At 41.8% G+C, this 26,713-nt stretch overlaps 1 protein-coding gene across 1 annotated transcript in view; it reads left to right on the forward strand.

Annotated features, from left to right (window-relative positions):
* Nucleotides 1-26,713, forward strand: part of SGCG (sarcoglycan gamma) — an 88,601-nt gene that overhangs the window by 35,577 nt on the left and 26,311 nt on the right. The window contains exons 2-5 of the mRNA XM_021706804.1: nt 1,912-2,088; nt 4,090-4,273; nt 10,292-10,393; nt 23,513-23,600. Coding sequence (XP_021562479.1) covers nt 1,912-2,088; nt 4,090-4,273; nt 10,292-10,393; nt 23,513-23,600 — 551 coding nt within the window. The remainder of the gene's footprint in view (nt 1-1,911; nt 2,089-4,089; nt 4,274-10,291; nt 10,394-23,512; nt 23,601-26,713) is intronic.

The following is a 26,713-nucleotide window of genomic DNA, read 5'->3' on the forward strand; positions in this document are numbered from 1 at the left end:
TTGGTTGTTAAAGATTTTAAAGGCCATGTCTGATAGCTCTAATTGAGGGATTTGTGGGCCCTTTTTTTAATTTTTGGAGTTTGCGCCTAATACCTGGTGGTGACTGGGAGATAAAATACATAGTCAAAAGAGTTTGTCCCTCCACAGTGTTTAAATTAATATTCATAAACTGCTGCAACGTCTTAGGCGACTTAGAAACATTGCTGGATTTCCATCTGGTTTTTGAAAAACCTCTTTTATTCTGTCCTAGTTAGCCTGTTTATTAACACTTTTTTGTAGTTAGCTAACAGGATTTATTTACATGATCCCTTTACTTTTGTCTGGGAAGAAGGTTGATATAGTTTTAGTTTAGATATAACTTGAGAGAAATTTATGATAAGAAAACAACAAAGACTTGTTGCCCCTTGTAGGGATGTTACCAGGAAGTTATCAAGCAGTGAGGGGAGGGGGGTGAAAAGGCACCATGGCCTTTGGCACCGGTCCCTTTTCCAAAGGTAAGAGAGAAAGACTGAAGGTAGACTTTTTTTTTATTTGTGAGAGGTCTGAGGTAGAGAAGGGGACGTGTACCTGAATGACCGGTGTGGCCTTGGATCGGGTTACCGGAGGGCTATACTGGGGGGTGATTGAAAGGGGAGGGCACAGAGGTTGAATTGCTGGAGAAGTGGGTGGAGCTGAAGAGGAAGGAGGAGTCTCCTCTGCAGGATTGAAATCCAAGATGGGAGAAGAGCAAGCCGCTGGGAGGGGCCTTACAGTGTTTGTGGTGGGGGAGGGGAGTTTGGAGGAGGAAGCAGAGATGCATGTAGGACAAAGGGAAAGAGAGAAACTGTAGAGGGAGTGTTTATGGAAGAGTGAAAGGGACTGAACGTGGGGAATCTCTACCTACCATTCTGAACGCTCACAGAAATTATATAGGTCACTGATTTTGGTTGTCTAAAGGATATGTTGGCCAGTCTTGTGTGTGTAGAGGCGAATTAGGCATTTGGGCTTGATATCGGGAGAGAGAGAATCGGCCGGCAGGGATTACGAGCCTCCCATATTAAGACAGGTGGACCAAAGGGGGCGTCCCCTGAAGAGTTGGCTGTCCGAGAAGTGTGGCTGTGGCAAAGTCTGTCGTCACAGAGGTTTGGCACAACCAGGGTTCTCCTGGAGAACCGAGGGGGTCAAGGCACCTAGCGCTAGGATTTCCCGAATCAGACAGAGAGCACTTGACCGGGCGGCGGGTGGGGAGTGTATTCACTGCCAGTCGAACACAGTTTTTGACGTGGGACCCCTTAGAATCCACCGTGGGCCAACAGACGTGACCGGGCAGCCATGGAATTCCTTAGGGAGGGGGGAGAAAGAGATAGAGAGAATTTTACTAAAACCGCTGTGGGTTAGCAGCCATGGGGCCCCTGGGGCCCGCTGTAAACTGGCAGCCGTGGGAGTTTTTAAAGTTTGAGAGAGATAAAGGAGAAGAGGAAGCCTTTAGGGTCTGTGGTGGTCATGAAAGCCGAGGCGGGTGTGTTTTCCCTCGCCCGGTGGCCGGAGCGGGTGTGGTTTGAAGCCCGTTCCCTCTGGAGTTCCCCGAAAAGTTCTTATCCCTTGTTTGGGGAGGGGGACTTGCCTATTCAACGAGTGCTAGTGTGAATGTGGCTGGGGCGTTCAGAAGGGTGGGGAAAGTTTGACAGAGCTGGATTGGCCACAGGCATCGAATTGGGATTCCCGCCCAGGGGGGAGAGAGAGACCTGTACAAGAGCGAGAAAGACCCGATTAACAGTGGGACCTAACACCCGTTAAGGCCAAGAGTTCAATGGGTCGAAGCGGGACGGGAGGGAGGGAAATCTCTGCCCACTTTTTCGAATGCTTATAGGAGTTAAAGAGGTTGTTTTAGAGAAAAACCAGTAGGGGTCCGCTGTGGCTTTGAAAACCTAGGTGGGGTGTGGTCCCCCCCTCACCTGGGTCCGAAAGAGTCGCTGGACGATCAACGGTCCGTCCTTTTCGGGTATCCCGGGCGAGGTTTTTAGGTTTTTCAGGTAAGGGCACTTACCTATCCAAGGTGGTGATGGATGCGGCGCTGGCATTCAAGAAAGTGGGCGAAGGCCTTAAGGGGTGAGTGCCACCAGTGCTGGGACGGGGTCTCACCTTAGAGTGAGAGAATTCCCGACCGAGGCATGGCACCAATGAAAGACAGTGACGCGCAGCGAGACTCAACACCCTTTGAGGCCAAGAGATTTATTAGGGCAGCAGCTACAGAAAGAGGGAAGAGGGTCTGTAACCGCCTGGTAGGGGAGGGAGAGTGAGAGAGAGCCAGCAAGAGAGTGGTGGGGACAGAGAGAGGAGAGAGCGAGTGAGAGAGGGGGAGAGAGGGCGAGAGAGAGAGAGAGAGAGAGAGAGAGAGAGAGAGAGAGAGAGAGAGAGAAAGCAAGAGAGAGAGAGAGCTATGTAGGGAGAAGGGTATATTTATGGACCTTGCAGGGGCTGGCCTGTGCTGTGCCTGGGTCTCATCGGAGGAGACCATGAGGCAGCATTTTTACAGGGAGAGGTTGTTTGAGCACAGGTTTAAGTTTCGTGGGCAGGAAAAGCCGCATAGGGCCTTTGTTGTCTTTGGGAGGCAGCGCCATCTTGGGGACGTCCTTCTGACTGTTCTCTGCGCCTTTCAGCTACCGTCATTCAATTTAACTTTGGAAAATCATACATAACATCTCTTAAAATGTGCGTACATTTTGTGAGGGGGCACCCTGGTATTTTTCCACATCACAGCACACACCACAATTTTTGTTCATATACTTTTTGTGTGTGATTTTCAAATGTCTGCTCACCCACAGGGACCATGTAGTTGAGACTGGTAGACTCAGGATCTAGCATAAAATTGAGAATCTGTAAATAGTTATTGAATTAATAAGGCATGGAATGACCCAGGAGGCACGTTTTCCTTTTCTTATCTCCTTTAATTTAGTGGTCGTTATAGGATTTTAGCAAATGAATAGAGACTAAGCAGCCCAGGAAAAGCCCAGAGGCTCAAAGGGCAGCAGAGTCAAATCCAGTCCGTGAAGGGCAGTTTAGAGCTGACACCCAACGCAACATGATTTGAGGGAGCCAGAAGACAGGCTCCAGTTCTATGGGGAGGCTCTTAGGAAGGGGCATTGCCAAGCTGCTTCCCGGGAGAGGCTGTAAAGGGTCTGGGGGTGCCCAGCTAAGTTTGCAGGCACTGCTTGCCTGAGGGTCATCTCAAGTTTAAACTACACGCGTCACTTGCAGGAGTCCCTGACTCTGATTTCACATTCTTTCCTGTATTATCGACTCCTTTTTTTTTTGAGTTGGAGTCTCACTCTGTCGCCTTTGATGACAGTGAGGGTATAGACAGAGATGTTCTGGTCCTTAACTGGTGATGGGAAACAAGAACTGTGCCCAAATGGGATCCCACAAGCGAGATGTGAGACTTTCTAAGGTATGCCACTCCCATTGTCCACATCTCAGTTGTAGTCTCACTGGCAAATACATTATTAGGATTCCTTTTTTTTTTTAAGTTGAGGTCTCACTTTGTTGTCCAGGCTGGGGTGCAGTGGCACAATCATGGCTTACCTTAGCCTCCAACTCCTGGGCTCAGGCAGTCCTTCCACCCCAACCTCCCAAGTAGTTGGGATTACAGGTACACACCACTTCGCTCTGGTAATTTATTTTTGTAGACATGGGGGTCTTGCTCTGTGGCCCAGGTTGGTCTTGAATTCCTGGCCTCAAGCAGTCCTCCTGCCTCAGCCTCCCAGAGTGCTGGAATTACAAGTATGAGCCACTGTGCCCAGCAGCGTTGTGTTTTATAAGATTAATTCTTTAAATTATATGGTGTCAATCCTTGCTCATATGTTGAACTTAAAGAGATCAAATGCAGCCCAAGCCAAAATGGCTTACTGAAATACTGTCTATGAGGGCATTCAGTGTTTTGCAAACAGGGGCTGTATCAGATAGGATAGAGATTTTAATTTAAAAAGAAAATGTGCTGCAGTAATTATATGGAAAAACAAAATATCTGTCATATGTTCAGGGACTGTTGTACTAGCATATCGTAAGACACGTTTGCTCCTTGCCTCACATGGCTTCCTTCATCACCGAGAGGCTGGTGTCCCTAATAGCTGCTACCCAGTGGGTGACCATGGCCTTACCTCGTGGTGGTTTTGCTCTGTTCCATGGGGCAGGCTCCTGGGAAGGGCAGTGTGCCTTCAGTTGGAGGGAGGCATCTGAGGAAATCGTCCATGAAAGGAATCCACTGGAGAGCCGTCTGTCCCCAGAAAAGCATCCTGTAAGAATGAAGGCAGTGGGCCTGACACAGACCAGGAGGCAAACATAGCCTCTTTGCTGTGCCTGTCTAATGTATGTGGTGGCTTCAATTAGCAACGTTTGGCCACTGGCCTTCCAATGTAGCCTGTACTAGTGGCGGGGATGTGCCCAGAGCCACAGACCTGCTCACGCGGTCATCCAGTGTTCAACGGTCTGAAGCTGATGCCTTAAGTTGCTGGCCTATCCTTCCCATCTGTCTTTCAAACAAACGGAAGCTATGATTAAAAGAAAAGTACGACATGGTGGCATTTTTTCAAATTATTTATATCTTTCTAAAAGGTATCATATTATATCAGTGCTTTCCAGCCTGAAAACCAAATTGAAATTTTTGATTTATGTGTTACTCGCCATGGAGAAGGATTGAAGCAGAGGTCACAGACAGTAGGAACGCACACAACTTAATGGCATTTGATTTCTTGGAAGACAAGACATTATTAAGACTTGAGTTTGGAGGAGGAAGATAAACTTAGCACTATTCCAAGTGCAGAGGAATGTCATTATCATGGGTATCAGTGACACACATTCTATTATTACTGGTGTCTTAAGATACAAATAGCACTATGGTTTTCATTTTTATCACAGAGCTACGTCTTTGATTTTTCCTTTTATTATAATTTTTCTATGAAGGATTTCACCATATTATAACAATAGGATAATAAGGAAGGCAAAAGCTCACATGATCTCAAGCCACAGGCGCTTGCTGTGAAGAGTGATATTCCTCAAACTGAACTGGAATAAGGAATATGAGGTCTGACAGTGAGGTTGGTGAACACTGCTAGAAAAAGTGCCACATACCTCATTGCTGAATATCACTACAGTCACCTTCAAAGTCCTGCCCTTGGGAGGTTATGCATTCACCAGCACCTAGTCAACCCGTCAAAGCAATCTTTTTCTGGAGTGGCCATAAGAGCTGTTGTCGTTATTTGTTGAGATCTGACCATTAAGTGATGAACTTGCCACTGTGTGCTTACATTGGCAACACTGTACAAAAAACTATTAGAACAATGTTCCCTCCTCACCTGATCTGGACCCCAATGACTCTCTTCTTTACCCAAAAGATGAAGGAAATATTGAAAGGAAGCCATTTGATGACATTCGGAACATCAAGCGTCATACGATGACGGCTCTGATGGCCATGCCACAAAGAGTTCCAAAATGGCTTTGAGGGGTAGACTAGGTGTGGGCATCAGAGCATAGCTTCCCAAGGAGAAGACTTCGAAGGTGACCGCCATGATATTCAGCCTTGAGGTATGTAGCACTTTCTCTAGGATGGTTCATAAAACTTATTGTTGGATCTTGCATTGTTATAACAAAATCAGTGTGCTTTAGATATTAATCTACTCACTTCTTTTCCTTTTCAACCAATAATATAAAACAGTTTATGTCTTCTGGTACCAATGCTAATGAAAATAATATCTTGAAATTATAAACCAACCCAATCTTATTTACTTGTTTTAGGTTTTATTTGTTTAAGAAAAATCTCCCTTAGAAATACTGTAAAATGGTGAAAAGAATAATATTAGCTGATCTCTCACAGAAACAAAGATCTGAGTATCACATGTTCTCACTCATAAGTAGACCTTGAACATCTATTATAATACTATAAGAAAAGGATTGTCTGGGCTCCGTGGCTCAGCCTGTAATCCCAGCACTTTGGGAGGCCAAGGTGAGTGGATTGCCTGAGCCCGCGGGTTCGAGACCCGCCTGGGCAACTTGGCGAGACCTCATCTGTACAATAAATCAAAAATGAGCCAGGCGTCGTAGCGCGTGCCTGTAGTTCCAGCTACTTGGAAGACTGAGGCGGAAGGATTGCCGGAGCCCAGCAAGGATCTGCTGTCGCCCAGACTGGAGCGGCCACTGCACTCCAGTCTGGGCGACAGAGTGAGACTCCAACTCAAAAAAAAAAAAGAAAGAAAAGGATCAACAGCGGTGGGAAACTGTGGGGGGGCAGGGAGGTGGGATTAACAGTAGTCAATATCTGTCTGGGGACTGGGGGGGGACACCCCTTTCAACAAGGGTGCCTGAACGATGCATATTTGTATACCTAACCCTTAACTGTACCCCACAATTTTAAAATAAAAAATATGTTTTTAAAAAAAGTCATTAACTTCCAATTCAGAAAAAAAAAAAAAAGAATAATATTAGCTTAGGATTCAGACCGGGTTCAAATCTCAGTTTTAATGAAGGTTATGTTCAATCTGTGATTCTTGAATAGCACACAAACAAGAATTGATAAGGATTATTTATGTTCATTAAATGCCCAGTTCGGGCTTGGCACAAAATTATGAAGTCCTTTGGCTAAAGTTGTTCCTTCACTTTATTCTATTTTCAGTGTGACATGAAAAGGTGCCTGCCATTCTGTCAAACTTCTTATTGTAAAAACAATGTGGAAAGCTACACTCAGACAAAAGCCACCACCCTGTTGGTACAATATGGTTCTCAACATGGATGATTTAATAAGTGTTACTATAATGAGGTGGGAACAAGAATTAAAGACATTTTCTCAGTAGTCACCATTGTCATACAGCTGTAAGATTTGGACTATATGCAACTGTCAGATGTGGAAGTCAGAACAATCTCAGCTGTTTTATCACACAACACCTGAAATAACAGAATTTCAGAGTTGACAACACTAAAAAAAAAAGTGAGATACATAGATGATAACTATCTACCTTGAAGGGGGATTGCTGGGTCATATAGAAGGTCGATTTTCAGATCTTTTAGGAATCGCCACACAGTTATCCACAGAGGTTGTACTGTTTTACACGCCCACCAACAGTGTAAAAGCATTCGTTTTTCCTCACATCAGCATCTGTTGTTTTTTGAGTTATTGATGATGACCATTCTGATTGGAGTTAGGTGGTAATCTCTGTGTGGTTTTCATTTGTGTTTCTTTGATGATTAGTGAAGCTGAACATTTTTCACTTATGTTGGCTGCTCATATGTCTTGAGAAGTGTCTATTCATATATTCTGCCCTCTTTTTAATAGGGCTGTTTGTTTTTTTCCTTTTGGCATATTTGGGTTCCTTGTAGATCCTGGGCGTTAGGCCTTTGTCAGATATACAGTTGGCAAATATTTTTTCCCATTGTGTGGACTGTTTCCCCACTCTCTGGATGGTTTCTTTTACTTTGCAGAAGGTTTTCAGTTTGATGAAGTCTCAATTGTCAATCTTATCTTTTATGGCATGAGCATTTGTGATTTCTAGCTTTTCTTAGCCATGAAGAAGATTAGAATCTTGATCTTCAGTGTAATACCTCCATGACAAAAGTATCATTGATATTCTCAAGATTTACTCTTCCAGCTGGGCCCAGCACAAATACTGTACTCTCAAGACAGATTCTCCAATGTTCTTTGATCAAGTTTCATTCCGAACTCTTAAAGTCGTCTGTATTACTACTGTGCCTATTTATGCCTGAGAAACTTAGGGGCCATAGACTGTTATACTTTTTTTGACTTCTCAACTCTATCACAGTGCTTTGCATATAATTAGGTACTCAGTAAATACCTAAAAAATCTGTAGAAATGAAAGATGGCCAGGCGCAGTGGTTCACGTCTATAATCCCAGCACTTTGAGAGAGAGAGACGAGAGGATTGCCTGAGTCCAGGGGCTCGAGACCAGCCTGGACAACTTGATGAGACCGCATCTCTACAATAAATCAAATAATTAGTCAGGTGTGATGGCATGCACCTGTGGTTCCAGCTATTGGAAGGCTGAAGCGGAAGGATCACCTGTGTCCAGGAGATTAAGGTGGCAGTGGCCGTCAGCATGCCGCTGCACTCCAGCCTGGGTAACAGAGTGAGACTCCAACTCAAAAAATAAAATAAAAAGAAATGAAAGATAGCTTTCATGGGTGTCTGTGTGTGTATAAAATTAGCAATGACCATGAAGGAATGATATAAATTTAGTGCTAGATGGTTATGAAAAATTGTCATAGGATTTGCGGGCATGTTGATGGATCCGGGATGACTATTAAAAAATTCATCAGTCAATTATTTTGCTCATAGAATCTGATACTTGGATCATGATATTCCCTTAAAAATTCTTCCATCTCTTTGCAAATGAACTTGAGTCAATTGTTTTACAAAATATGTATGTTCTTAAAGTTGTTGCTTCCCAAAATTTGCTGAGAGGTGCATGTTATTGTCCAACACTGACTCCTCTTTGTTTCCAAATATCCATGTGAGTGGTAGCAAAGACATCAGTCCCGTTGATGATACAACTCTAATACAGTTCTCAGTTGTTAGTTGCATTCAGTAAGATGGCTTAGTCAATTCAGTGTACACGTCTCCTGCCAGTAATTTTGACACTCTTACTTTAATCTCGAAGTGTATTCTGCTGGAGTCGTCTGGTCTCGCACCACCACACTCTTGGTAATATATTGAGAAGCACATTTAGATGCCGTGAAAATCTGTTTCTAATTCCTGGGTAGCAGTCAGTGATGAGGACTGTGATGTGAGAGTGTCGATGATGACAGCCTCTGTGTCATGCTTTAGAATGTGTGAAGCATCACCCCTATGGAGCCATGGCATGCTCTTCATAATGGTACCTCCTCCAAATTGCAAATGAAGGGACTACCATTAAGAATATCTTGTAATAAGAAGAGAGGTTCTAATTTGATTCTTCTTCCAAATAACCAGTTCTGTGAACACCATTTATTGTAGAAGGCTATATTTTCCCATTAGTTATTATGCATTCTTTATCATTTCATAAGATTTTATGAATATAATCTATTTATATACCTGTTTGTTACTTCTTTTGCCAGTGTTTTGAACCCAACATTTCCAGTTATATTAAATGTATTATTGGGAGTTCATACATGCATATGTCACTAAAGTGCACTCTTAGCATGGTTAAAGTAGTAATATTTATAGATGTATGTTTCATTACAATAAAAGAAATTGGAAAAAGAATATACGAGACTTCCACCCTGAAATGATAACGGAAGTGACATGCAGAATAAATGCAGGAGCCGGTCTAGGACTGAGCTTGAGGAAGCTGGCAGGAAAGGCTGGGTGGAGAGGACGACCCTGTGGCAAGGCCAGGAATGTGGTTCTAGGGGTGGGAGGAACCCAGGGAAGCAAGGTGTTATGGAAACCAGAGGACAGTGTTTCAAAAGAGGAAGATGTCAGTGCTGTGTGCTTGCAGGTTGCAAAGGAAATGAAGTTGGACATGCTCACGAGATTTAACAGCATGGCGGTCAGGAACTGCATCTTCTGTCCTTTCTGGTCAACCTCTTGAGAGCAGGCACCTTGAGCAGAACGCAACACCCTCCTGTGTCACTTTTCACTTAAGAAGTGCCCAATAAATACGGAAGGCACAAAAAAATGTATACACATTGTTAGTATGATTTTCGCTCAAAAGATGGCGTTGATCAAATGAATGCTAGCATCGCCATGTGACGGGCAGGACAGTCAAAGATGGTGGAACGTCATAAAGCACATCGCTACCATAATTCAACTCAGCTTAAAAAGTCATACATAGATAACAACTCTTAAAATGTGTATACTCTTTGGGGGCACCCCCTGTATTTACTGCATTTACTGCATTTACTGTATTTAGTGTATCTGTATTTGTTTGGGGCAGATGATGGATTGTGTTGGTGGTTACACAAATCTACGCATGTACTAAAACTCACTGACCTGTACACCTCAAAAGAATCCACTTTATTGCATCTTAATTTTTAAAAAATTTAAAGTAATAGTAAGATTCTTTTTCTTACATGGTGGAAGGCTCTTGAGTGTTTATTATACATTGATTCTTTAAACCTTGTATTTTCTAAATAGTCCTTTCTACTTACACAAGAGCTAACACAATACTGAATATGGAATAAAAAAGTCTAACGTTTAAAATAAGACATTTAGGAGAAATACAGAAAAGGTAGTAGGAAATCCATGGAAATAAATGTATAATATAAGTCCATGTTAAGAGGATGAAAAAGAGCAATTAAAAATCTGTATTATCTCATTTTTGTTTGACAGACAGGAATGGGTCACTTGCGCGTAACAAAAGATGGACTTCGCTTGGAAGGGGAATCGGAATTTTTATTCCCATTGTATGCCAAAGAAATACACTCCAGAGTGGTAAGAAAATGATACAAGATATAAATAATCTGTGTTTTTTGAGAAATAAATAACAGTTAAGCACAGAATTCAATATTCTTAGAGGAGATTTTTAAAGTGTATACATGTACACACATAATGATATGCTCTTTATAAAAAGTTTGCCTATTAGGTTGTAGAACTTATCTCTGATATTACAAAGACTTCATTTCCATAAGCTTCAGGTCTGAATTTGGTGACCTCAGTAATTTAGACTATAATGGTTTAGAAATGAAAATCTTTACCAAAAACAATGTAAGCTTCTTTCTATCACAGCAAGTAACTTAAATACATTTAGTTCAAGGCGTTCAAAATTACCTGAGCATCTCAGAAAGAAATGAGTTTCATTGTATTATGTTCTGCATTAATTATACTAATTACAGATTATGATCCTGTAGAATTCTCCATAAATAGATTCAACATTACCATTAAATAATTGTGTGACTTTTAAAGTAAATCAAAGCCGGGGTCGGTGACTCAGCTTGTAATCCTGCGCTTTGGGAGACTGAGGTGAGTGAATTACCTGAGCCCGCGGGTTCAAGACCCACCTGGGCAACTTGGTGAGACCTCATCTCTACAATAAATTTTTTTTAAAAATTAGCCGGGCGTGGTAGCGCGCGCCTGTAGTTCCAGCTACTTGGAAGGCTGAGGCGGAAGGATCGCCAGAGCCCAGCAGGTCGAGGCTGCAGTGGCCAGGGAGCGTGCCACTGCCCCCTCCAGTCTAGGTGACAGAGTGAGATTCCAACTCAAAAAAAATAAATAAATAAAGTAAATCAAGATTTTCTTCATTTATCTCCATAGAGTTCATAAGAATAGCCAAGAATAAAACATAAATAAGGTCAAACAATGTTTGTAATATGTTTTGTTTTTCCTTATGTAATGCTATGAACATTATAGTAGACACAAACATTTTGCTAGATAATTGATAAATAGTATTATCTCCCCCCAAAAAATGTTAAATCTTCACCCAACTATAACTTGTTAGTTATTTGTAGAACACGTTCTTTATTTTCTTTCCATATTTCTGAACAGGAAAGGATATGTCAGTATCTCTTACCTGCAGAGGTTGTACCAGCTACTGGGGAGAATTAGAAAGGAAACAAAAGCCTTCCTACTAAGAAACATGAGGTCTTGTTAGATATAACACACTCCTGAACCAGACAGCAGAATGTTCGCCAACTCTTCTCTCAACTGTAAAGTGACAACAACTTACACATTAATATGGACCACAGAGGAGAGATCCTACTCAGTGCAGAGTATGTAAGGTGTTTTAGGCACGATTATGTGACTTCTGGGGACATCTTATCGAGGTGGGAGCAGGCAAGTGACATGTAATATCACAGGCAGACACATGTAAGAGCCTGATTCTGTGAGCTTATTCAGGTAACACACTAATACACTAACCATGGCAGCATTTCAGTGTTCAAAACACCCCTGTCACACAGGGGCATGGGGAATTAATACAAGTGTTTCTAAAAACTTAAGTCAGACATGAGCAAAGAATTCAAATATTAGAATTTAGTCCTTTTTTCCCTAGTTTGGTATTGGCTAATCCCCATCATATTTTGGAAGGGATCAGATTTGTAGAATGGTCTGGTGACTGAAATCAGGTGATGAGATCATAGCAGATTTAATATTCTGGAATTAATAATAACTCTCAGTTATATTTTATCAGGCATTTTCATCTCCAGTGTGCTTTTTAAAGAAAGAGAGCAAAATTATACAAAATATCTCACATAATCACCTATTAAAGTCTCATGATGTGGCATTAATGGGTATGTCAATCAATACATAAAATTACTGTAATAATTCGAATTACTATGCGATAACAGTGCTGTGTAGTGTTTTGTAACTAATATGACTTTCCAATAATAGCAGTCACCGAACAAAACTATGCCTAGTAGCTTCTGTATGCACTGATATATTAGTTATATGTTTCCTTTTCAAAGATAAGTCTAGGAAGCAATTTCCCATAAAATTACAGGAAAGAAATTACCTTATGAACTTGCAAAATTTGACACATAATTCATTTATCTAAATTGCTGAGCTGAGAGAATTTCTTCATTATAAATATAATTCAACATGGTGCTCTGGGTTCTAACATCTGATTACTCAGTAACCTTTCAAAAGTAAAACATGCGGTCCTGTATTTCATTCATGGTTTGAATTTATGGTTTAAATCCATTGACCCTGCCCATTAGCCCCGACACATAGCAATTATTTCTGATGAAACAAAAAAGGTTGATTTAAAAATATATATATATAGTTGCCATGATCAAAAGCTAAATGAAACATAAATACAAGGTAAACTCTTTACTTGAAATTACCGTCTTTGCAGTCCACAGCCCTGAAAAGAAGCAAGAGGAGCTTACAGTCAAAGCCCACGAGGTAACAGGGAACACAATGTCACCTCGCTGGAACTCCAGGCAGGCCATTGTGTGACACGGTAATGAAGGTGCAAGTCCAAGACTGAATATCACTGAGGACAGAAGCCCTAGACCAGCACTAAAAGATGGAGAGACCCTATGAGCCGAGTAGAAACAACAGTAGAGACTTTCGACAGCTGATGAGAGCAGAAAGGAAAAAAACACAGTCACACAGTAAAGCTTAAACACTGAAACTTCAAACCACATGAGGAAACCTTTATCTAAAAAGAATCAACTCTACAAAAAAAGAGGTCTGACATCCAACTAAATAAAAATAGTCAATTTCATAATGCCAGGAAAACATACTTAAGATTCTCAAAGAAAGAAAGCTATTTATTGATCAATTTTCCTTTAAAGAACAAGAAATGATAAAATCAAAACTGGAGTTACAGGACAATAGATGTCCTGTCCCACAACTAAAGAATGAAAACATATGTGAAACAGGGGTTTTTAAGTATCAGACAGCGGGTCTCTCTGCTATCCCTGAGAGAAGAAAGACAAAAGGATGAGTCATGGGACTGGCCCCTTCACCTCCTGAAGGGTTTCCAGGCCACAGCGGGACAAGGAAGCCAGTGCAGAGGCAGTTGGTCTCCAAGCTGGGGAGGCAAGGCTGGGAGACCAGGGAGATCAAGGCAGCTGCAGTTTGCAGTGAAGGGTACCCTAGAGGTGAGGGTTGCTGCCCAGGGATAGCACTCCAGAGATGGCGGAGCTCACCTTCCATTACCCCTGTCCCACCCCCAACAGATCTCTAGGGAAATCTTTGTCAGTGCATGTGTGTGAGGAAACTACCTTGAGACTCACAAAATCATCACTTGAAGGCAGCAGAAGGAACAGCCCTGGAGTTCATGCAGGATTGGGAACAGCTAACATTCCCACCAGCCAGGTGGAAGACCTCATACGTCATGGGCTTCAGGTAGAAGACCGGGGCGCATTGACTCATAAGTGGTTCAAGATCAACACTAGAGCAGATGCTGCTCTGGTCCATCCTAGAAAAGCTTAACAGGAAACCTTGAAAGTGTCCTGCTGACTGTGCCCCTGGGCAACGTTCAAGAAAACTGAGTTTCACCTGTGCACAAAGGTCAATAAAAGTGTGGACATATTAGGGAGAGATCTGGCTGCACTATTCACTGTAACAAAATCACAGAAATCATGGAACCAAACTCTACTGCCCATCAAAAGTGAACCAGATCAAGAAAATGTGGTACATACATGATGGAGTATTACGCAGCCATAAAGAATGACAAAACCCTAGACTTTGCAGCAAATTGGATGGAGTTGAGACCATCATACTAAGTGAACTATCACAGAAACAAAGATCTGAACACCGCATGTTCTCGCTCATAAGCGAGGCTTGAACATTAGCCACATTCGCACAAGGGAGGAATTGGCAGTCACTGGGCACTGCTAGAGGGGAGAAAGGGAGGATTGTGGGATCACGTGACAACAAAAGGGCATCTGGTTCATTACGGGGAGAAGGATAAGGGTCAGCTAGAAGCCCAACCTTCACTTATGCAGTTAACCTTCACTTGTACCTCACATTCCTATAATAAATTTTTTTAAAGATGGAAAGATAGAAAAGATACAAATTAATCTCCCAGAGGTGACAAGTATACCATCTGAAATTTTTTAACTTTTAATTTATTTTATTTTATTTATTTTGAGTTGGAGTCTCACTCTGTCTCCCAGATTGGAGTCCAGTGGCACACTCCCAGCCACTGTAGCCTGGACCTGCTGGGTTCCGGCGATCCTTCTGCCTCAACCTTCCAAGTAGCCGGAACTATAGGCGCGTGCTATAACGCCCAGCTAATTTTTTATTTATTGTAGAGACGAGGCCTCACCAAGTTACCCAAGTGGGTCTCGAACCTGCGGGCTTAGGCAATCCACTCGCCTCAGCCTCCCAAAATGCTGGGATTACAGACTGAGCCACCAAGCCCGGCCTAATTTTTTTTATTTTAAAGATGTGGGGTACAATTCAGGGTTAGGTGTACAAATGTTCATTATGCAAGTACCCTTGTTGGTGAGGTGTGCCCCCCTTCCCCAGGCAGATTCCATTACTGCCAGTCCCACTTCCCCACCCGACTCCTGGCAGTTTCCCGCTACTGTCAATCATTTTCTTATAGTATTACAATAATTGTTCAAGATCCATCTATGAGTGAAAACATGTGATACTCAATTCTTTGTTTCTGTGAAAGATCACTCAATATTATAGACTCTAAGTCCATCCAGGTTGCTGTGAAGTTCATGATTTTGTTCTTTATGGCTGCATAATATTCCACTGTGTACATGTACCACATTTTTTTTTTTATCCAGTCCTCTTTTGATGGGCAGCATGGGATTAACAGATCAACAGCAGACTTGACACCACAGAACAAAATATTAGTAAACTTGAAGGCATAGCTATAGATACTCTCCAAAATAAAGCACACAGAAAAGTGACTGGGAAAAAAATAAGAAAGTATCAGTGAACTGAGGAGCAATGTAAAGGGGTTTTATGTATAAGTAATTGGAATCCCCAAAGGAGAAGAGAGACTAGAGGGCAAATATTATTTGAAAAAAATAATGTGTAAGTTTCCCTAAGTGTGATGAAAACTTTAAACCCATAGATAAGACATGGTCAATAAATCCCCAACAAAAGAAACAAACAGAAAATGGTATCAAGGTACAATATAATTAAATTGCTTAAAAATAAGAGAGAAAAATCTTAAAAGTAGCTACAGATAAAGGGTGTATTACATACAAAGGAAGGAAGAAAAAACTATGCCAGACTTCTAGTCAGGAACAATTCAAGCTAAAGGTCACTGAAGTACCAACTTTAAAGTACCAAAAGAAAAAATGGCCAACTTAGAATTTGCTTAGAATATCAAGAAAAACATCTTTAAAAAACAAAGACAGAATAAAGACTTTCAGACTTACTAAAGCTGAGAAAAATTTACTTTAGCAGACCAGCACCGCAAGAAATATTAAAGGAAGTTTTTCAGGCAAGGAAAAGATGATGCCAGATGGAAACTAGATCCTTACCATAAAATTTAAAATACCAGAAATGGTAATGATGTGGGTAAATAAAAATAATTTTGAAACATTTAGAAAATACTTCACTAAATCAGAAATAATAATAATGTATTTTGGTGTTTATAACAGGATAAAAGCAAAATGTATGAAAACAATTAAACAAAGACCATAACAGAAAAGGCAGAAGTACTGTTAAAATGTTGTTATAGCTTACATGAAGAGGCAAAAATCTACTTGAAGATGGCCCATAATAAGTTAAAGATGTATAGTATATCTAAGTACTGTCATAAAGCAAAAAATATAGCTAAATCAACCAAGGAGATAAAAATGAAACTGTAAATCTACTTAATCCAAAAAGAGGCCAAAAAAAGAGAGAGAGAATGAGTTAAATAGGAAACAAATAGCAATTTCATATATTTAAACCAATCCATATCAATTATCACATTAAGTATAAAGGGTCTAATAATTCCAATTGAAAAACAGTTTGTGAGATTAAATGAAAAAGTAAAACCCAACTATATGTCACGCATAAGAAACCTACCCTAATTATAAAAACACAAATAGGTTAAAAGTAAAAGGAGAAGAAAAAAGATATGCTATACTAACACCAATCAAAAGAAAATTAGAGTTGCTAGAGTAGATTTGGGAGCAAAGAAATAAAGATTTTAGAGATACAGAGGGTCATTTTAGATGATATAGAAGTAAATTCATCAGCATTTATATAACCAAACATTTATATATCTTTTATCAAAGCTTTAAGATACATGGAGCAAACACTGATAGACTGCAAGAAAAAAATGGAAATATCCACATTAAGAGTCAGGGATTTTAGCACCCCTCTCTCAATAATTAATATGACAAATGGATATAAAATAAATAAGGATATAGAAACCTTGAACAATGTTATCCACCAAATTGACCTAATTAATATTTTAGAGCACGCCACCCAACAAGAGCAGAATAAAAGTTTTTTCTTTTTTTCAAATGCACAGGAAACATTTATCAATTAGGTCATATTTTGATCATAAAACAATCCAATAAATTTAAAAACATTCAAGTCATACAACATATGCTATCTGACTGCAATGGAGTTAATAAGACAACAGTAACAGAAAGATATCTGAAATATTCTACATATTTGGAAATGAAATAAAACATTCACAAATAACCCAGAGATGACAAAAGAAATCCAAAGGGAAATTAGACAGTATTTTGAACTAAATAACAATTGTTTAAGCATGTCACTTTTTGGGAGATGTAGCTAAAGCAGTAGCTAGAGAGAAACTTATAGTACTAAATGCCTACATTAAAAAAAAGAAGAAAATCCTTGAGAAACTAGAAAAAGAAGAACAAATCAGGCCAAAAGCCAAAAATGGATGATCCAAATTAATAAAATCATATGTAAAAAAGGAGCCATCACAACAGATACCACAGAAATACTAAGGATTATTAAAGATGACTATGAACAGCTACATGCCAATAATTTCAGAAACCCAGAAAAAAATGGATAAATTTCTGGATACATACAATCTATGAAGATTGAACCAAGAAGAAACAGATAATCTAAGCAGACCAATAAAAAGTAACAAGATTGAATCAGTAATAAAATGTCTCCCAACAAAGAAAAGTCCAGGAACAGATGGCTTCAGCTTTACCACTGAATTCTAACAAACCTTTAAATAAGAATTAACATCAGTTTTTCTCTAATTAGTCCAAAAAATTAAAGTAGAGGAAATTCTTCTTAACTCATGCTATAAGATCAGCATAATCCTGATACCAAAATCAGAAAGGGAAACAACAGAAAAAGAAAACCACAGGCCAATATCCCTGATGAACTTAGATGTAAAATCCTCAACAAAATACTAGCAAACTGAATCCAATAACACATTAAAAAGATAATACACCTTAGGCCAGGCACAGTGGCTGATGTTTATAATCCCAACACATTGGAAGGCCAAAACAGGAGGATTGCTTGAAGCCAGATGTTGAAGACCAGCCTAAGCAACATAGTGAGAACTTATTTCTACAGAAAATTGTTTTTAAAAAGTATCTGGGCCTGGTGGTGCATGCCTGTAGTCCCAGCTACTTAGAAGACCGAGGCGGTAGGATCTTTTGAGCTCAGCTGTTTGAGGTTATAGAAAGCTATATTCATACCACTGCACTCCAGCCTAAGTGACAGAGTGAGGCCTTGTCTTTTAAAAAATACACCATGATCAAGTGGGATTTATCTCAGGGATGCAAGTATGATTTAACATACACAAATCAATAAACAGAATACATCAATACACATTGTACCTCAATAGACATCAATGGAATAAAGGACAAAAACTGTATGAGCATCTCAATAGATGCAGAAAAAGCATTTGACAAATTCAATATCCCTTCATTGTAAACCAAAAGGCATAGAAGAAATAAAGGAGCCAAAATCAACAAAATAGAAAACATAAAACAATAGAGGAAATCAATGAAACCAAAAGCTAATTATTTCAGAAGAACAATAGAAACTGATAAACCTTCACCCAGATTTAGCATTTTAAAATAAGAGAACACTCCTGGGCATATAGCCAGAGGAAAATAAATTGCTCTACCAAAAAGACACTTATACATGTATGTTTGCTGCCTCACCTATGCACAATAGCAAAAACATGGAATCAACCCAGATGCCCATAAAAAGTGGACTGGATAAAGAAAATGTGGTACATATACACGATAGAATTTTTTTTTTTTTTTGAGTTGGAGTCTCACTCTGTCACCCAGACTGGAGTGCAGTGGCCACTCCCGGCCACCACAGCCTTGACCTGCCGGGCTCCAGTGATCCTTCTGCCTCAGCCTTCCAAGTAGCTGGAACTACAGGCACGCACTACCACACCCGGCTAGTTTTTGATTTATTGTAGAGATGCGGTCTCGCCAAGTTGCCCAGGTGGGTCTCGAACCCGCAGGCTCAGGCAATCCACTCACTTCAGCCTCCCAAAGGTGTGGGATTACAGGCTGAGCCACCGAGCCCGGCTACGATAGAATATTATGCAGCCATAAAGAAGAAAAAAATCAAGGTCTTTGTAGCAACATGGGTGCAACTGGAGACCATCATATAACATGAGCTATCACAGAAACAAAGAACTGAATACTGCATGTTTGCACTCATAAGTGCGCTCTGAACACTAGTCACATTAGCACAAGGGTAGAGTGAACAATTGTGGTGGAAGGGGAAGTAGGGAGGCAGTAACACAAGAGCTACCTGGTTCACTACCAGGGGAGAGGGAGCCAGCTAGAAGCCCAAACTTCACCTGCATGCAGCGTAATTATGTTGCAAACCCTCACTTGTCCCCCACAACTCTAAACTAAACATAAATATATTTTTAAAAATTAAAAAGAGAGAACACAAATTACCAACACCAGAAACAGTAGTGGGAACGCCATTATGTATTCCACAGACATTCAAAAAGTGGTAAAAAAATATTATGAATAACTTTCTGCCAGCAAATATAAATATTCTACATACTGTTTGACATACTTCTTAATATAATCAAACTGCTTCAACGATTAAATTAGTCTCCAACATTTCAATATTATGTTCAAGCTGTAAGTAGTTAATTGCATATGCAATTGAAGTGCACTTAGAAGATTATTGAGAACTCACTGCAGTTTTGATCTATATTTGTCCCCCACCAATTCCACCCTTATATTGTTAACAGCCTTGCTATACATATGTTTCATAGCTTCTTATATACAAAGTCCAACAATTAAGTCTGCAAACGCATCCTAGAAAAAGTACTACACGCTTCATTGCTGAATATCACTATAGTCACCCTCAAAGTACTCCCCTTGGGTAGCTATACACCAACACCAGTGCCTAGTCCACCCATCAAAGCAATTTTGGAACTCTGTCTGGAATGGCCATCAGAGCTGTTGTCATTATTTGTTGAGGTCTGACCATTAAGTCATGAACCTGCCACCATGTACTTATGTTGGCAGCACTGTACAAATAACTGTGTTGGAACAGCCTCCCTGTTCACCTGATCTGGCCCCCAGTGACTCTTTGTTGCCTGTAGATAAAGGAAATATTGAAAGGAAGACATTGCTGACATTCAGGACGGTCAAGGGGACTACGACGACAGCTCTGATGGCCATTTTAGAAAAAGTTCCAAACTGCTTTGATTTGATAGGTGCACTAGGCACTGGCATCAGTGCATAGCTTCCCAAGAGGAGGACTTCGAAGGTGACCACCATGATAGTCAGCAATGAGGTATGGAGCACTTTTCCTAGGATGGTTCATGAACTTAACTGTCGGACCTTGTACATCACACACTTTTGAGAAAAGATACCATGTCCCGCAACTCTTACCTACTCCCTAAGGCAAAATACGGTGTTGAGCAATACAGCATTTATATCAAATAAATACCTTCAGAATTCAATGGAGATGACTGCAAAAATAAAGGTGCTCTTTCTGCCTTACTGTCACTCTCTAAATGGCATGAGATTTTTCTACAAGGACATCACTAGCTGCTTAGGAAAACTGAAAAGTCATTCACAATCTGTACACCTTTGTTTACTTATCTAGAAAATGGAAACAGTGCCATTGTACTTCAGAATAAGCATTACAGTTGTGTTTTTTTAATGTACCTGCTGATTGTTTTAAGGTATTTTTTAAAATGCAGGTTGGCAAGTGCAGTTTTATACGATATTTTTTGTTAAGTAGGATGGCAAATGTGTGTATTATTGTGCTGTGAATATAGGTACAGAGCCGTGTCTGGCCGGTCATTAAGTCAGTCAAAAGAACTTTTCCCCACGAGCCACAGAATACCCAGAAAGCAGAAGCAGAAACTAACAGGAGCTTTTGATCTCCCAAAAGCCGCAGTGTCGGTTCAGCACTCAACACCACTGTCCTTACCATCTTCCCTTCTTCCTTCCTGGTAACTAGACCACTACGAGGCCACATCCAAGGCCCATGACTGGGGAGTGCCCAGTGCTGACACATGTGTCCCTTTCACCAGGAAAGCAAAAATTTGCCTAGAAACCCCAAGTCCTGCCCGAGCAATCTTGGCTTACATCTCTTTGACCAGAACGGTGTCTCTTGGGTACCTCTGGCTGTAAGACGGGCTGGGTGTTGGGTCATAATCTTGACAGGACCACCAAAATGTTAGGTCAGAATCCCAGCAGGGACTCCAAAATGGCAGGCCAGACCAGAGGGGGTCGGTGATCCAAGTGCCACGTGAAAGACACAAAGAATTGCACAGAAGTTAGGTTGGAAAATATAGTTCATTTAGAAAGTAAATTAGAGAGAGAGAGAGAGAGGAGATTCAGCCCCTCAAGGTGGGGGGGTGCAAAGTTTAGGAAAACATGGTGGCCATAGCACAAAGAGCCATATGGCCAGACCAGAGCTTAGCAAAGCAATGGCCAATGGCTGCTTGAGGCTGAATGTTTTCAAACCTTCCCTTTGATGGGGGCAGGTTGTTAAGGTGATTGGATGATGGTCTGTTTCACATCAACGTGAAGGGGTCAGGTAAGCACAGACACTGATGTCAAGTGATGGATGGCAGGCAGATGGGTGGGCTAATCACATGACTGCTGCCAAGATAATGGGGTCTGTGTCATGAAAAAGCCAATTAATACAAAACAAGCTGGGGTGGGGTTGTAAAACACCAGTAGCTACCTCTGAGAAACCAGTTCTGTCCTTGGCTAGTGATTAGAAGGTAAGTTAACTGCTAGAGAAACATGACAGAACTAGGCAGTGTTAAAATGGCTGCGCTTTAGCTTAAGATTATTCCAGCAAATAATTCCATGTTGGCATTTCACCCTTTGCCTGGGAAAGCAAGCAGTTAGCGTTTCCAATGCCTACAGTGAAAGGCAAAAAGAGGACAGGGTTAGAGAGCGCCTGGGGTCAGACAACCAGAGGTGAATCCCAGGACGACTGACTTTGCCCGTGCTTGGGAACGGATGACTCCCTGACCCTGACCCATCCTCGTGTCCCAGGCAAATGGCAGAAGTTGGCTCCCTCGTGGAACTGTCACTCAGGGAGCTGTGGTCGCCATCTCCTCATCTCTCTGTTAGGAATAACTGGACCTACCTCCCAGAGTGCAGGGGACAATGAGGGGATCCGTGCTAAAATTACGGGTGAAGTGTGGACTCTTATTCTTGTTTTCTCACAATGTGAGAACAAGCATTAAGGTGACATAGTTAAAGCACACGATTCTAATAGATTATCTGCTTGCACAAAACGAGTTGGGGAATTTCTGTTGTCCTAGATAGAACACTCCAGGGCTCTTGAAATTTCTTTCCTTCTGGAAAATCACATAATTCCCTACCACTTTGAAAGATATCTGGTTTTCTCTGAGTGAACCATAAACCCACATGCATCCAACCACCAAATTACTGCATTCCTTTTGGAGAAAATTGTTTATATAAAAGCAAGCATCTTCTGTAAAACAAAACCACCCATCAGGATTACAATAACCCAGAAAGCACTGACATGCCCATAAAGCCACTTAATCTTCAACAAAAAGTGCAAAAACCGTAGGCATCCAAAAAATGTTAAAAGTTTATTTGAAATTGTAAGAAGTCTTTGTATTTTGAAAATAAGTCATATGGTACACTTTTTTTTTTTTTAATTGAGTCAGAGTCTCACCCCTTCGCCTAGGCTGGAATGCAGGTGCACATGCTCACAACCACTCCAGCGTCAACCTGCTGGGCTCCAGCGATCTTTCCACCTCAGCCTTCTGAGTAGCCGGAACTATAGGCGTGCACTACCATGTCCGGCTATTTTTTATTTTATTGTAGAGACAAGGTCTCACCAAGTTGCCCGGGCTGGTCTCGAACCCGCGGGCTCAGGCAATCCACTCACCTCGACCTCCCAAAGTGTTGGGATTACAGGCTGAACCACCGAGCCACATGGTACTCTTAAAGAAAAGCTTACCATTCTCTGATGTATTTTCTGGAAAGTATATAATGTCCTGGGCATAAATAACAACAACAAAAAGGTGGAACTTTAATTCCTTGGAAAAGAAAAGTCACTAACAAAAACTGGATTGTATTAGAACTGACTTTCAAGCATTGTAAACCTATGGAATTATTATTATTATTATTATTTTGAGTTGGAGTCTCACTCTGTCGCCCAGACTGGAGTGCAGTGGCCGCTCCTGGTCACCGTGGCCTCGACCCGCTGGGCTCCAGCAATCCTTCCGCCTCAGCCTTCCAAGTAGCCGGAATTACAGGCATGCGCTACCACGCCCGGCTGATTTTTTGATTTATTGTAGAGATGAGGTCTCGCTGCCCAGGCGGGTCTCGAACCCGCAGGCTCAAGCAATCCACTCACCTCAGCCTCCCAAAGGCACGGGATTATAGGCTGAGCCACCGAGCCTGGCTGAATTATTATATTTTATGTGGGAAAAAACGTTGATACATTTACTCCCTTAACATAATATAATTTGAGACTTTTTTTTTTAAAAGCAAGACTTATTGAGAGGACAGAAAAGCTCCCAGAGTGGGAGGGGACCTGAGAGTTTTGCCCTAATGCAGAACTTTTAAATAACTTTAGCTATAAATTTACAGGACCCCAGGATTTGTGACCATAAATAAGTAATATTACACAAGTCCTAAATTTGCATGAAAAATGAAGATGTGATCTTTGCAAACACTCTGTATTTTGCTCATTCTGTAAACCTCTTTCTAGGACTCATCACTGCTCCTGCAGTCAACTCAGAATGTGACAGTGAATGCCCGCAACTCCGAAGGGGAGGTCACTGGCAGATTAAAAGTGGGTGAGTCTGTCTTCATCACAGCCCCATGCATAAATGGGACCCATCACTAGTGCTAAACAGTTACACTGTTTTTTCTGCTAAAGTTTCAAACAGCCGGGCTCAATGGCTCAGCCTGTAATCCCGCGCCTTGGGAGACTGAGGTGGGTGGATTGCCTGAGCCCGCGGGTTCGAGACCCACCTGGGCAATTTGGCAAGACCTCATCTCTACAATAAACCAAAAAAATCAGCCAGGCGTGGTAGCACGCGCCTGTAGTTCCAGCTACTCGGAAGGCTGAGGCGGAAGGATCGCCGGAGCCCAGCAGGTCGAGGCTGCGGTGGCCGGGAGCGGCCACTGCACTCCAGTCTGGGCGACAGAGTGAGGCTCCAACTCAAAAAAAAAAAAAATTTTCTATAGAGACGAGGTCTCACTGTGTTTTCCAGGGTGGGCTTGAACTCCTGGGTTCAAATAATCCTCCTGCCTCAGCCTCTAAAAGTGCTGGGATTACAGGCATGAGCCACAGCGCTTGAACCTACAATTCTTAATTCAGGCTACCCTCCTATGTTTAGTAAGTTTTTCAATAACTGTTTGTTGAATAAATGAATGAAAGAGTGAATATAAGGCTGTCTAAGAGCCGGGCTCGGTGGCTCAGCCTGTAATCCCGCGCCTTTGGGGGGCTGAGGTGAGTGGATTGCCTGAGCCCGCGGGTTCGAGACCCACCGGGGCAACTTGGCGAGAACTCATCTCTACAATAAATCAAAAAATCAGCCAGGTATGGTAGCGTGCGCCTGTAATTCCAGCTACTCGGAAGGCTGAGGCGGAAGGATCGCCGGAGCCCAGCAGGTCGAGGCTGCGGTGGCCAGGAGCGGCCGCTGCACTCCAGTCTGGGTGACAGAGTGAGACTCCAAATCAAAAAAAAAAAAAGCCTATCTAGGATGAGACGTAACCAGCCTGAACGTAGAATGAGGCCACAAGAGCTGAGATGGGGCGCGAGGCCTGCCCAGGGTGATCGTAATTAGAAAGAAGTTCAAGTCCAAGGGGGAGCCATGACCTTACAGGACTTTTGGTCTGGAGGGGATTGCGAATGGGACACAGAGTCAAGGTTTAGCAGCCAAGACAGATGGCAGGGCTTCTACCAAACAGGCCAGGGATTTTTTTTTTTTTGAGTTGGAGTCTCACCCTGTCGCCCAGACTGGAGTGCAGCAGCTGCTCCCCCGGCCACCGCAGCCTCGACCTGCTGGACTCTGGCGATCCTTCCACCTCAGCCTTCCCAGCAGCCGGAATTACAGGCATGCGCTACCACGCCCGGCTGATTTTTTGATTTATTGTAGAGATGAGGTCTCGCTGCCCAGGCGGGTCTCGAACCCGCGGGCTCAGGGGGATTTTTTTAAAAAGGGAGATTCCTTCCCGGCGGGGTCTGTGGACAGCAGTGGGCCCTTGCCTGGTTGTTGTAGGTCCATGAACTCTTGGTGTCTGGATGGGACACATTGGCCTAAAGAACCGAGTCAGGTGACACAGGTGTCAACAGTAAATCAAGTTAAAATTTTTTGTGTGTACAAAAATCAACAAATAAATATAAGTTCTCAAACCAGACCTCAAACCAGAAGTGGTAAGAGGAAGCTCAGAGGCACGGCTTATACTCACAAAGCAGAAATGAGGAAGTTGTGTAACCTTTTACAGTGACTGGTTACTACAACGAGGGGTTTCCAGAAAGCAAAGGATTGGTGAAGAGTGATCATCTCACACCATTTTGGGGAGGTGACTTCAGTTTCATCTCTGATCATCAGAAGCTTTTGCTGCAACAACATGAGTTTCACTGGCGAAGCATAACTAACTTTTCCTGCTCAGGGAATTCTCAAGCTTGGTCTCTGTTTTATTTTTTTTTGACACAGGTAAGTGTCCTTAATGCCAGGCTTAAAAAGTAGAACTCAGCCAGGTGCAGTGACTCACACTTGTAATTCCAGCACTTTGGGAAGCTGAGGTGAGAGGATTGCTTGAGCCCGGGGGTTTCAAGACCAGCCTGAGCAACATAGTGCGACGTCATCTCTATTAAAAAAAATCAAAATATTATTGTACAAAAATGTAGAACTAGACCGTACAAGATTGCACCAAAAAAAGCAGTAGAACCAGCTGAACCGTATTTTTGTTCTTCCAGTCCAGTGCTTTCTCTGTGATACCACATTTGCAGTAGCGGGATATACGCTTCCTTTTCTTTTTTTGTTTTTCTTTCTTTTTATTTTTTATGTATTTATTTATCTATTGGAGTCAGAATCTCACTCTGTTGCCCAGGCTGGAGTGCGGTGGCACAGTCACAGCCACTGCAGCCTCGACCTGCTGGGCTCAGGTGATCCTTCCACCTCAGCCTCCCAAGTAGCTAGGACTACAGGTGTGCACCACCATGCCTGGCTAATTTTTTACTTTTTTTGCAGAGACGAGGTCTCGCTGAGTTGCCCAGGCTGTTCTCATTGAGTTGCCCAGGCAATCCTCTCACCTTGGTCTCCCAATTGCTGGGGTTACAGGCGTGAGCCACTGTGCCTGGTGCGTTTCCTTTTTTTAAAGGTCCTTTTGATACTTGTTTTTAAATGATGTAATTTCAAATTAAAGATATCACAAGGGGGGGGGAAACAGTTGCTCATGTGATGTATTGTATGCAAGGAAGAATTTGATGGTATTTTCACTAGAAAAACCCCGAAGCTAATTTCACAAACTTAATTAATCAGATCACAAAACCATTAATGTTTTTTCTTTGTGCCAAAGCCTTTCATTAAAAACCGTATTGTACAAATAGCACTTTCCTTATCAACAAGGTAGAATTTGAATTTTATTTCTTAAAGATCTTACTGCAAAAGATGATTACTTCCTCAGTTTTAATCAGCGTCCAGCTAGGTTATAAAACCTGGTAGAATATTAATAAAAGTTAAAAGATTAATTACAAACTCTGCAATTATGGGCTTGTTATCACCCAGAGAACAGCACAACCTCCTCTGCAGTGGAAGGCATGTTTAAATTTAAACATTCAGGGTCTGCATTTAAAAAAAATAAAACAGAGATGGGAGTTTCTCCCTCATGCCTTCACTCAGGAGTTCCTCTCACCTGGAGCACCTAGTCCTCCCTTCCCTGGAAGCCTCAAGGTCAC

This window comes from Carlito syrichta, unplaced genomic scaffold, assembly GCF_000164805.1.
Source record: "Carlito syrichta isolate Samal-C Ts95f unplaced genomic scaffold, Tarsius_syrichta-2.0.1 Scaffold316024, whole genome shotgun sequence".
In the NCBI taxonomy this organism is placed as follows: Eukaryota; Metazoa; Chordata; class Mammalia; order Primates; family Tarsiidae; genus Carlito; species Carlito syrichta.